At 43.7% G+C, this 11,800-nt stretch overlaps 1 protein-coding gene across 2 annotated transcripts; it reads right to left on the bottom strand.

Annotated features, from left to right (window-relative positions):
• Positions 1 to 313: 313 nt before the first annotated feature.
• On the bottom strand, positions 314 to 11,783 carry Mitd1 (microtubule interacting and trafficking domain containing 1). 2 transcript variants are annotated; one of them, XM_075980399.1, is made up of 7 exons: positions 11,524 to 11,783; positions 7,374 to 7,475; positions 4,662 to 4,798; positions 4,056 to 4,106; positions 2,819 to 2,934; positions 1,082 to 1,142; positions 314 to 783 (listed from the first exon to the last, which is right to left on the bottom strand). In XM_075980399.1, exons 1-7 carry the CDS (start codon positions 11,672 to 11,674, stop codon positions 688 to 690), a joined length of 714 nt encoding a protein of 237 aa, XP_075836514.1. In that variant the 5' UTR covers positions 11,675 to 11,783; the 3' UTR covers positions 314 to 687. The 2 variants fall into 2 exon arrangements, with proteins under 2 accessions (XP_075836514.1, XP_075836512.1); XM_075980397.1 differs by having other exon boundaries at positions 4,020 to 4,106; positions 11,524 to 11,781.
• Positions 11,784 to 11,800: the final 17 nt, after the last annotated feature.

Below are 11,800 nucleotides of genomic sequence, written 5' to 3'. Positions count from 1 at the left end.
AAGCCAGGAGTGGCCCACACTAGGTCTGTGCTGTGCTCTAGGCTCCATCTTCAGCCACGTGTACTTTGGTTCTCATTCCTAGGCCCTCGGCCCATCTGTCTCGTATGTGCACTATAACCTGTGGTTTTCGTTTTGGAACTCTGAACTCCTAGGAGCAGGATTAACATCCAGTTGTTCCTCACAGCAGCTGTGCAGTATCTGCTGACCTGGTCGCCAACCACCAGCCGGAAGCTGGTAAAATCTTTTTGTTAACTCCGTGACTTAGAAAGAAACACTGCCCATCTACTGAACAACATATTTACAGATCCAGAAATTTGTAGAAATGTAAACATTTACTGTTAAATTTATACATTATAAAAATACATTCAAAGTTAAAAAAAAAGGAAAAAGGAAGCTCAGTATTTGATCGCTGTGGTTTGAATGTGTCCCCCAAAGTTCGTGAGTTCAGTCTTGGTCCTTAGTATAGCAGTGTTGAGAGGGAGACCTCTCGGGTGGCTGGCTCTGCCTCACAAACTTTGTCATCTTGTTGCATTATTCTATGTGGGATGCAGAGAGAAGATCCTCCCCAGATGCCAAAGCCTAAACCTCTATTCTTTATACGTTATCCAGTGTATGGTATTTGGTCATAGCAAAGGAAAACGGGCCGAAAAAACCTAATGCAGAAACCTACAGTTAGGTTAGTACATGTCATAGTTTTTTTGTGTGCTTGTTATGGAAAATATCCACTGTTGTTTCATGACATGGTCTCAGATCCAAATCACAATATCCAAGGGAAAAACGACCCTATGAAGAAAAGAAGAATACTGTTAAAAATGACACACACAAAAAGCCACGCGTGATGTTCCGTCTATAGTGCCAGCCACTCTGGAGGCTAAGATCCCAGGAGTTTAGCAAAACAAACAAGAAAACAGTGCTCACAGTTAATCATAAAATCATATCCTTGAAGGGTAGGGAGGAAGAGTGTATCTGGGGGAAAAGAGATGTAGGAGGAGGGATTGGGAGGAGAGGAGGGAAGGGAAACTTCAGTCTGGATGTAATATATAAGAAGAAAAATAAATAAATAAAGGAAATCATATCCTACCTGTGGTCTCTTAAAATAATCAAGTCCCCTTCCAATTTTAAACATCCATCCACTGTTGAACCTATTGAAATTAGTGTAAAGTATTATATTCAAGACATATGAGTTCATTTTTAAAGCCAGAGGTGGTTAAGAATCATCACAATTTCCCCTATGTTTGACTCAGCTAATAAGCTCATTCTATAAGGAAAACAAAAGGAGCATTAAACACCATCAGCTAATCCGATTGGCTGAGAAAGAACTTAACCATTAAAGGGAAAGATACTTTTGAAGTTAGCTTGCTTAAGCTCTTCTCTGTTAACATGTGGTTTGCAAAGAACGTTCAGGAAGAATGTGGTGACATTTCAAAGGTGCCTATGATGGCTATTCCAGTTTTCAACTTGACTATATCTGGAATTAATTAAAATCCCAATGGCTGTGTACATCTCTGAGAGATTTTTTTTCTTTAAGTAAACTATTTGAAGAGGGAGGAGCTGGGCATGGTGGCACATGACTTTAATACCAACACTCAAGAGGCAGAGGCAGGCATATCACTGTGAGTTCTAGGACAGCCAGGGATATTACATAGAGAAACCCTGTCCCAAACAAGCAAACAAACAAAAAGAAAAAACAAAAAAGAACTAATGAAACAACAACATTAAAACTATTTGAAGTGAGAAGATCCAGATCTTTTGAGGTGGGAAGGTCCTCCTTTAATCTGGGCCCACACCTTCTTTGGGCAACCTTTATGAAGGTCATGGAAGGAAGCTTGCTTTCTTTGCCTGCTTGCTCTCATTGGCACGTCCATTCCTTCACTGGCATTAGAGCCTACTTCTTCAGGATTCTGGTGTACACTGAAGACCAACTGAGACTTCCAGCCTCAGGGACTGAACAACTACTGGGTTCTCAGACCTTCCATTGGTAGACAGCCATTGTTGGACTAGCTGAACCACAGCCTGTGAACTGTTCTAAAAAATTCCCTGTGTGTGTGTGTGTGTGTGTGTGTGTGTGTGTGTGTGTGTGTGGTGTGTGTGTGTGTGTGTGTGTGTATTCATTCTTTAATTTCTGTTCCACGAAGAACACTGCATAACACAGAGCCACTATGCAGAGATGGAGATGGCCAGCCCCTGACCTCTGCTTCAACAACAGCATCACTGCCATCTATTTTGCATACTTAGCATCTTATTAACTCTGCATTAAAAACAAGAGCCTTTTTGCTGTATCATATGAAAGCCACTATGCTAAAGGGAAGGAAGGGTTCTTTTCTTTTTTTGGTTTTTCGAGACAGGGTTTCTCTGTGGCTTTGGAGCCTGTCCTGGAACTAGCTCTGTAGACCAGGCTGGTCTCGAACTCACAGAGATCCGCCTGCCTCTGCCTGGAAGGACGGGTTCTTAGTGTGATCCCTAAGAAGCTGTATGTCCATTTCCTGATTAATACCACACTACTAGAACATTTCACTGAAGCCACACAAGGTAAATAGTAATTTCAGTAGGAAATGGATTATCTCCTACCATAACACTGGCTATGATCTGCACAAAAGAGCTCCTTCCCACATGACACAGAACCATACATGTTATTTGATTAGGAATGAACTAAACTCACTATAGAGTGAGGTAAGCCAAGATTTCTTGTCCAAAGTGCAAAGTTACTTAAGTTTGAGCTTGATTTGAAGCTTTAATATTTAAATATGTGTATATAATTATATTACACTGGAATTCTTAAAATGTGTCCCAACTATGAAAAAATAAAATAGACACTAACCTGATTTCTCGGTCGTGTATAGATGAAGAATAGTTTACTTCCAAGAGCACGCCATGACTCCTGAGGGATTGCTTTATTTCTTCCAGGCCACTACTTTGCTGCGCATTCCCAAACCCCTATTGAATGCATAAAACAGAATTTACTTCCTCGGTTATTAATAACTTAAATTATCCATGAGCTACACAATCAATACCATAGAGAGATTAAACTGAAAAGATTCTATATTAATTTCAACATTACCGTCTCAAGGAAGCAACCGAAGAATGGGTAATTCTTTTCTTTTGTACGTATTGTTTTTATACAAACAATTGCTTTCCTTATGTGAATACCACACGACTCCTTCCTGCATCTCCCTGCTGATAGATGCACGGGCATGTGGCACCCTGCCCAGCATCCTTTAATGTATTTTAGTGATGATATTCAGTCATCCATGTGAGACTGTCTACTTCTTAGACTAATCTTAGAAATTAGAATTACTTGGATGCCCTTGTACTTAAAACACAGTCAAAAGAGACACAGCGACAATCCAACCCCAGATACATACAGCAAGGGGCAGAACTGTCACTAGTACAGACTGCATCAACACTGATGCCCGAGACTGTCACGCCCCACCTCGTCCAGCAAGGAATGACGCGACCACCGGAGCTCTTCTCACTGCAGTTTATTCCAGGACTTTATTCACTTTCTCTCTCTCTTCCCCTCTCTCTCTGGGCAAACCTCTCTCTTTCCCTCTCCTTCTCCTTCCTCTTTTTCTTCTCCTCTCTCCTTTTTTCCTCTCTCTCTCCCTCTTCTCTCCGGGCAAACCTCTCCCAGCCCTTAAGTAGGCATGGGCTGCCAACCCCGAACTGCCAGGTGGGCACTGCCCATAGGTTCACACATATGCAGGCAGCTGATAATCATTGCGTGATCATAGCATAGGTCAGGCCTTAGCCATCTCAGGAGTTGATTATACATTTCCATCAGGTGTGACACCACGCAGCTCGCTATAAGAGACTAAACTGACAAACTACTCAAACCCAACCAAATGTACGAATACAAGGGCAACACTCTAAAATCAATAGCCTTTTTGGGAAGATATGCTATGCTTGGTATTACAAGGTGAGTTATTGCCAAGGAACTATATCTAGCTAAAGTACTGGACCAGGTCACTTGTGATTGAACGCGGTAAGTCAAGAAAAGATGAGGTTTCTCAGATACCTACTTCATCCGTAGCAGTGAGAAGGTGAATAGTTCTTACTTTGCATGGCTTCTTAATCAGCATCTCACAAAACCGAAGGAAGTTATACAGCTGAAAGATATCAGGATGGGTTAGTACTAACTCACATAGTTTTTCATCAGCAAGATCCTGTCCACAGATGCTTCCATCCATCAATGTATTTAGTTTTAAAAATGTATTTATTTATTATGTATATGGTGTTCAGCCTGCATGTATGCCTGCAGGCCAGAAGAGGGCACCAGATCTCATTACAGGTGGTTGTGAGCCACTATGTGGGTGCTGGCAATTGAACATAGGGCCTCTGAAGAGCAGCCAATGCGGTTAACCTCTTAGTCATCTCTCCAGCCTCCCCATCCATTGTTTTAAATGATTCTCTATCAGCCCAGAACCTACACACACCATCCTGAGAACTTTAAATCATTTCTAAACTACCTATGCTACCCAACACAATGTAAACAATACACATCACCGTTACACTGTCATGCTTGTGTATGTTCGGTACAGATGGGAATTTTTAACAGTATTTCTTATCCTCCATCGAATCCATGGATAGGAAACCCATAAACACAGACAGCTAACTGCACATTTAAAGCTGCATTTCATTCTGTTTTCGTACATTCCACTTACCTGATGAGTCTGTCTAATATAAGGGTCTTCTATCCAGACTTCTGTAACTGTCTCATGAAGGTATTCTTTGAAAAGTGACTCGTAACTGAAACCGGTGGCATTCTCTTCTATTTTAATTTGCTTGTGATATTTTCCATCTACAAAACATAAGCTACTGTAATGTGACCAGTGACCACTTTCTGAAAATTACACCTTTATTCTTTTGTGTATTCATGGCATGTGCAAAGGGCAGAGCGCAACTCGTGGGAGTGGCTCTTCCCTTCTACCACGTGGGATTGAACTCAGGTCCGTGGGTTTGCTGGCAGGTGGCTTTACCCATTGAACCGCCTCACTGTGAACACTTTGGTTATACACAGCCGCTATGGTGCACACAGTGATTAATCGGGATAAGTTACAATCTTTTCAACTGATTTACTCAGTAGCTATCACATGCCTTCTCTGTATTATGCAACTACAAATGTTTCCTACACATAGGGAAAGAAGACAAAACACTATTCCAGAGGCAGATTCCTGTCTTCACAGAGGGTAGGCAAAGGGGGCCATCCAGATGTTTCCTTTTTAAAATTAAAAAAATAAATTATGTGTATTAATGTCTTGCCTGCCTGTATGCATTTGCGCCACATACATGCAGTGTCCTTTGAGGTCAGAACAGGGCCTTAGCGTCCCTAGAAGTAGAGTTAAAAATGGTTGTGAGCTGCTGTGTGGGTGCTGGGAACTGAACCTGGGGGTCCTGTGCAAGAGCAGCCCGGGCTCTGCCACGCCATCTCTCCAGCCCACAAGAGGTTACTTGAAAAGTGTTCCTTCGCTGTCTCTGAGGGACTGGGAAAGATTTATGAGACAGGACTGACTGCACACAGGTGTCACTAAGCCCCTGTCACCGTGGGCAGAACACAGGATGTACTTGGTTGTATCTTCTTTCTTTTCAGACTTGCCATTTCATATCTTGCAATCACATTGTAAAATGAGTGCTGAAACATGTAACTGTACAGTTTTGGAGTCATGCTTAGCACTTTAAGTGTTTCTTTGAGGCTCTGTTTTCAGACAGGATCAAATGTATCCCAGCCTGGGCACAAACTCCTTATATAGCTAAGAGTGACCCTGAATTCCTTATCATTTTGCCTCTACCTCCCAAATGCTGGGACTATAGGTGTGTTACCACCACAGCCTGGCTGCATTTTTTTTTCTTGTTTTAAGGGGTTTTGTTAGTTCATTTGTTTGTCTGCCTGCTTTTGGTACTGTGGATTGAATATAGGGTCTTGTGTATGCTAAGCATGCTACGATATGTTTTAAGCAGACTTTTAATAGTTCATGCTATGAGGACTGACATTCTTATGAGACTGTAAAATGGAAAATGAAATGCATTTTCCTGCATTCTGGAGAGAGATGGAGGTGGATCTCTATGAATTCAAGGCCAGCCTGGTCTACAAAGAGAGTTCCAGCCTGCCAGAGCTACACAGAAAGACCCCATCTGAAAAACAAACAAAGAAAAAAAATACAGCAACAACAAAAACCCAAACCAAAACAACTAAAAACCAAAAGAACAAAAAACGTGGCGGCTTTTTGAGCAGTCAAAAAAAAAAAAAACGTTTGGATTATAGCCATAGTTTAGCAGTAGAATACTCACCTACAAGCATAAGACACTGAGTTTAATCCCCAGGACCACCAAAAACAAAACAAAACAAAAGCCAAAAACATTTGCATAGAGATAACACGCAAACCATGCATCTAAGCCAAACTAGTCACATAGGCTAATCTAACTGTTCACTCAACCACCATAAACTGGGTGTAATTAGTACGAAACCCTAGGAAGAGGTGGGGAGAAGGCTGTAGTAAGGACAGTTAGGAAGAAAAGCCGAGGCCTGGGGATACCAGCATCTCTGGCTGTAAAAACACCAGTGTGCTTCAGGTGAGATGGCCACAGCGACTCACACAGAGGCTCATGAGCTGGGAACTCATAATAGATCCAGAGGAATACCTACCTCACCTCTTAATCTTCAGGAATATATAACTCATGAAATGCTTTGATTCACAGCAATGTTTGAGAGGCCCTTGGAGTTTCTTTAGCTATTCTAATGATTTTTCATCTTTTCATAAAAGAAAATACAAACACAGGATCCACATTCGGTATTCTTCTGCTGTATTCTTAAACTGAGGTCCACCCATATGCTTCGTAGCGATCTGCAAATGTCTTAAAAATGGCCAAGCTTTTGTCAGGTATTCAAAGGATGTCTGAATCCCCAGGGCCCAAACTGAAAACCAGACACTGTTAAGAATAACTTCTGGGGCTGGAGAGATGGCTCAGTGGTTAAGAGCACTTACTGCTCTTCCAGAGGACCCAGGTTCAATTTCTAGAACTGCATGGCAACTCACAGCTGCCTGGAAACAAACATCTGTAATTCCAGTTCCAGGGGACGCAGCACCCATGGCAAAACAACAATACACATAAAATAAAAAATAAAAAAAGAACATTGAAACTCATTCTGAATTCTCTTTAAAAAGGAAGAAAGGAAGGAAGGAAGGAAGAAAGGAAGGAAGGAAGGAAGGAAGATCCCTGTATGGGGAGGAATAAAACAGAAAATTTGTTAAGGTACCAGGCACAAGTGGCCCAGACCACACCACACTCCACAAGCAGGAGCTCTGAACCCAGGGCCTCAAGCTGCATCCTGCCTCTGAGCCCCAACCCCAGACATGTTCTCAAAAATAACCTTTTACCTTCTTTTTCTTGATCTAAGTATTTCTTTATGTTTTCTGCTCTATCCATGTAGTCAGAGATTTTCCGTCTGAAAGCGCATCTCTTACTGGCATCTTTGGTGCCTACAAATTGAGAAAAAGAACAGGGGTTTTTGTCAAGTTTCCCACAAATTCCCTGCTATTTATCACTGTGCTCCAATCCAATATGCTCGAGTGTCCTTCTGTAGTTCTGAACAGATACACATCTATCTCTTGGATATGACTGAAGTGTACCTCCTCCCTCCAAGGTTCAAGAATGGGAAGCTCAGTCCTCTGTAACAATGTTAAGTAGTGGAGTCTCCAAGTAGTAGAGCCTAGTGGGAGGTGACTGAGGTGCTGCCCTTGCAAAGCATTAATGAGTTCCCTATGATGCCAGTTATTGCCCATAGAGTAGTTACATAAGACTGGGCAAGCAAGCGAGATGTTTCAGCAGGTAAATGTACTTGCCACTAAGTCTGAAATTCTAAATTCCATCCCTGGGACCGGAATGGTGAGAAATGACTGCCAATTGTTCTCTCACCTCCAGATGTACTTTGTAGCATTATCAAGCAGATGTTCCCCGCCCCCCTCTCTCTCTGTCTCTCTCTCTCTCTGTCTCTCTCTCTGTCTCTCTCTCTGTCTCTCTCTCTGTCTCTCTCTCTGTCTCTCTCTCTCTCTCTCTCTGTCTCTCTCTCTCTCACACACACACACACTCATAAATGTAAAAAAGACCGAGACAAGCCCTTCCCCACTCTGGCTTCTGGACTTGCAGGGTGACAGTGAGTGCTCTCACATGCCTCCTACCATTTTGATGTCCCTGTCCCCAGCCTGCTAGGCTGTTGTTAGCTCCCAAGACCTACAGAGCAGCTCACTGTGGGGACACACACAGACGTGAGCCTGTCCCACCTTGACTGAAGGCCAGAGAGTTTAACAAGTGTGGCTACACACCCTGACCTAGGGTGTAGTTACTTGTGTTTCGGACATTAAGATGGCCATAGAGGTGGGTCCGCTCCACCCTGACCAAAGGTCAGAGAATTCGAGCCTATTTGTGCCCCTTCTTTTAAAATATGAGGTTTGACATAGGGAGTGGCTACCTACAGGATACTTGGTACAGGGTGTGTTCACTGCACATTCCTGCCCCAAACATCACGTACTTTACCCAGGAAATAATGGCTTGATGTCCCAAGTATTGAAGCAAGTAACTGTTCTGATTGTCCTTTGTGTCATTTTAAAGCAGTCTCTTGCCTTCTCCCCCCCCCCCATTGCCCCCGCTTTTGTATTGGGGTATAAAAGCATATGAAAATTAAACACAGGCAAATTCAGTATTTGGTAACCACTCAAAGTCCCTTCCGATGCTGTTCTGTGTTTCTCTCTCTTAGTTCTCTCATATCTCTGTTCCTTTCTCTTAATAATTCTAATCCTCACTCTCCTACCCTGGAACATATGAGTTTTGTCGAAACTGGTCTTCAACAGCTCACCAAGCATTGAACACTCAATAGCTTTACTTGCATAAGGTTTTAAAGTCCTTCCACAACCCTCCCCAAAAAACATGGTCATGTCTGTCACCCACTATCCTGGTACCAACTTGTGGTTAGGGTTTCTACTGCTTCAACAAAACACCATGACCAAAAAGCAAGTTGGGGAGGAAAGGGTTTATTTGGCTTATACTTTGTGTGTATGTCTTTGTAGGCTGTCCTGGAACTCACTCAGTAGACCAGGCTGGTCTCAAGCTCATAGAGATTTGCCTGCTTCTGCCTCCCAAGTACTGGGATTAAAGGTGTGCACCACCACTGTGTCAGGCTTGGTTTACACTTCTTATGGTATTATGCATCAATGAGGGAAATCATGACAGGAACTCAAACAGGGCAAGAACCTTAGGTAACAGCTGATGCATAGGCCATGGAGGAGTACTCTTAGCGGCTTGCTCTTCCTGGCTTGCTCAGCCTGATTTCTTATAGAACCCAGGATCACCAGCCCAGGGATGTGATCATTCAAATGGGCTAGGTTCTCCTCCATCAATCACTAATTAAGAAAATGCCCTACAGAGAAATCTTAAGGGAGCATTTTCTTAATTGAGGTTCCCTTCTTTCAGGTAAATTTAGCTTGTGTCAAGTTGACACAAAACCAGCCATAACACCTGGAGAGAAGACTTGGAGGACAGGGTTTGCCCAAATAACAATGTTGATATTTGCTATGTGTGCTGGATAGGTTTCTGTCAACCTGACACAAGCTAACGTCATTTGATAGGAGGGAAAGTCAATTAAGAAAATGCTTCCCTAGGCAGGATGGCCCAAGCCTTTAATCCCAGTACTTGGGAGGCAAAGGCAGACAAACCTTTGAGTTTGAGGCCACCCTGGCCTGCAAAGGGAGTTCTAGGGCAGCCAGGGCTACACAGAGAAAGCCTGTCTGGGAGGTGGGGGTGAAGAGAAAATGCCTCCATAAATTTGGGCTCTAGGGCATTTTCTTTATTAGTGATTAGTGTGGAAGGCCCAGCCCACTGTGGGTGGTGCCATGCCTGGGCTGGTGGTCCAGCACGCAGAGCAAGCTGTGAGGAGGAAGCCTGGAAGCAGGAACCCTCCATGGCCTCTGCATTAGCTCCTTCCTTCAGGTCCCTGTTTTGCTTGAGTTCCTATCTTGACTTCCTTCAGTGATGGAGTGCAACAACATGGAAGTGTAAGCCAAATAAACCCTTTCCTCCCCAACTTGTTTTTGGTCATAGTGTTTCATCACAGCAATAGTAACCCTAAATAGGACAGTCAACCAATCAAAAAAATTAATAAATAAATAAAGGTTTTAAAAGTTGTATCTCTGTGGATAGATAAAGCTGCTCCCAGAAACATGAGTCACTAACAGTAAATCCCAATGCTGGGAGTGGGCTACCTCCTAAGGTCTTGGTCAAGGAGGCCTGTGAGATCCCCAAAACAATATAGGAATTGCCACTGCTCTTGGATGCCCACCAAAACTAGCTGGTAAGACTCTTGCTGAACACACCACATGCCTTGGTCAAAGGACAGAGAGACAATCAAGCTGGAACTGGGTTCGAAGCTTCCTCATTGGCTAGTTCTCATAGTGGTAGAAGGTGCTACACAAAGCCAGGCGGTGGTGGCGCACGCCTTTAATCCCAGCACTCGGGAGGCAGAGGCAGGCAGATCTCTGTGAGTTCGAGGCCAGCCTGGTCTACAAGAGCTAGTTCCAGGACAGGAACCAAAAGCTACGGAGAAAAAAAAAAAGTGCTACACAAGCCGCTGGGGGAAGATTGTCTTATTCAGTCATACATTGTGTTAGAACCAACCAGCAGGGCCAAATAAGCCCATTGGTGCAATAGTGGCATGGTGTTATGTGTTATGGAACATATGGCAAATGTTCTAGGGTACCAAATTGCTTTCTGACTGGATCTGATGCCTGCCTGACAGGAGAGAATTCACATCGGATTGAAAGTACAAAACCCTGGAGGTCATAGGTCCTGGGGGGAGGGGGGAGCTCCTCCTGTGGTTTTATTACCTTCATCCCCAGGCTAGGGGAACATCCAGAAGAAAGAGCAGAAGGAATAAGAGCCAGAGGAGGAGTGGTACGGACTCAAGACTTTCTAGCATGTTGCTCTCTAACTCACAGCAGCTCTAATTACCTGTACAAGATCACCACTAACTTGGGCCTGTTAGCACTGTTATGAAAGAGGTAGAGGTTCAAGCCCGCCCCCCCCCGCATCTTTATATATGTATATGTGTGTGTGTGTGTGTTTATAAATTGTTGATGGGGAGAGACAGTCTATTCAGTGATGTAGTCACTGATAAGGTGCACATATTCCTGTAAACAAATGTCCACCCTAATGAAACCCACTGGGTAATAGTGGGGGTGGAAAGGAGAGACAGAGAGAGTAAGGGGGAGAAAAATCCTGTCGCAAACTGGCAACAACAAAATAAGATTCATTCAAACGCAAGACCTAACAAGGCTTATGTCTTCTATTTATGTCTCTTATGTTTCAGAATAAGCTCCTTCGTGATAACATTAGTCTATTATAAAGGCCACCACCTCCGTTGTCCAGCAGAATATCAGACTATAGCTCCTAAATTTGAATGCTTCCTAGTAGTTTGAAAGTTTCCTTTTCTTAAGTTTCACACTGTCCCAAATAGAGCGGAAACCGAAACTAGCTCACCTTTTAGAACCTGCAGGAGCATATCAATCCCCTCCTGGTAACACACCAGAGCCTGCTGGTACCGGGACTCCGCATCCAGTTCCACTGCCCGCTTTAGCACAGCCACCGCAGCGCTGCTGTCGGGATCCTGCCCCAGGCTGGACTTGGCCATCACAGCGAGAACTCCTGGGCTTTGCCAGGTCTTCCCACGGCTAGTCCCCTACCCGAGGAAGCGCTCATGTGACACCGCTGCGCCTGCGCAGTCTTCTGTGGCGCTTTGTGAATGGGAGTCACTGGG

This window comes from Microtus pennsylvanicus, chromosome 7, assembly GCF_037038515.1.
Source record: "Microtus pennsylvanicus isolate mMicPen1 chromosome 7, mMicPen1.hap1, whole genome shotgun sequence".
Lineage (NCBI taxonomy): Eukaryota > Metazoa > Chordata > Mammalia > Rodentia > Cricetidae > Microtus > Microtus pennsylvanicus.
The sequence above is the reverse complement of the archived record's forward strand: the minus strand, read 5'-3'. Positions and strand labels throughout refer to the sequence as shown.

What these genes read in the sequence shown, in the direction of transcription:
- Mitd1 (XM_075980397.1), bottom strand. Translation starts at nt 11,674, where the DNA reads ATGGCCAAGTCCAGCCTGGGGCAGGATCCCGACAGCAGCGCTGCGGTG. An exon ending in GCTCCTGCAGGTTCTAAAAG is followed by an intron (nt 7,476 to 11,523) that starts GTGAGCTAGTTT and finishes CTCAATTTGTAG; the next exon opens with GCACCAAAGATGCCAGTAAG. An exon ending in ATATTAGACAGACTCATCAG is followed by an intron (nt 4,107 to 4,661) that starts GTAAGTGGAATG and finishes GATATCTTTCAG; the next exon opens with CTGTATAACTTCCTTCGGTT.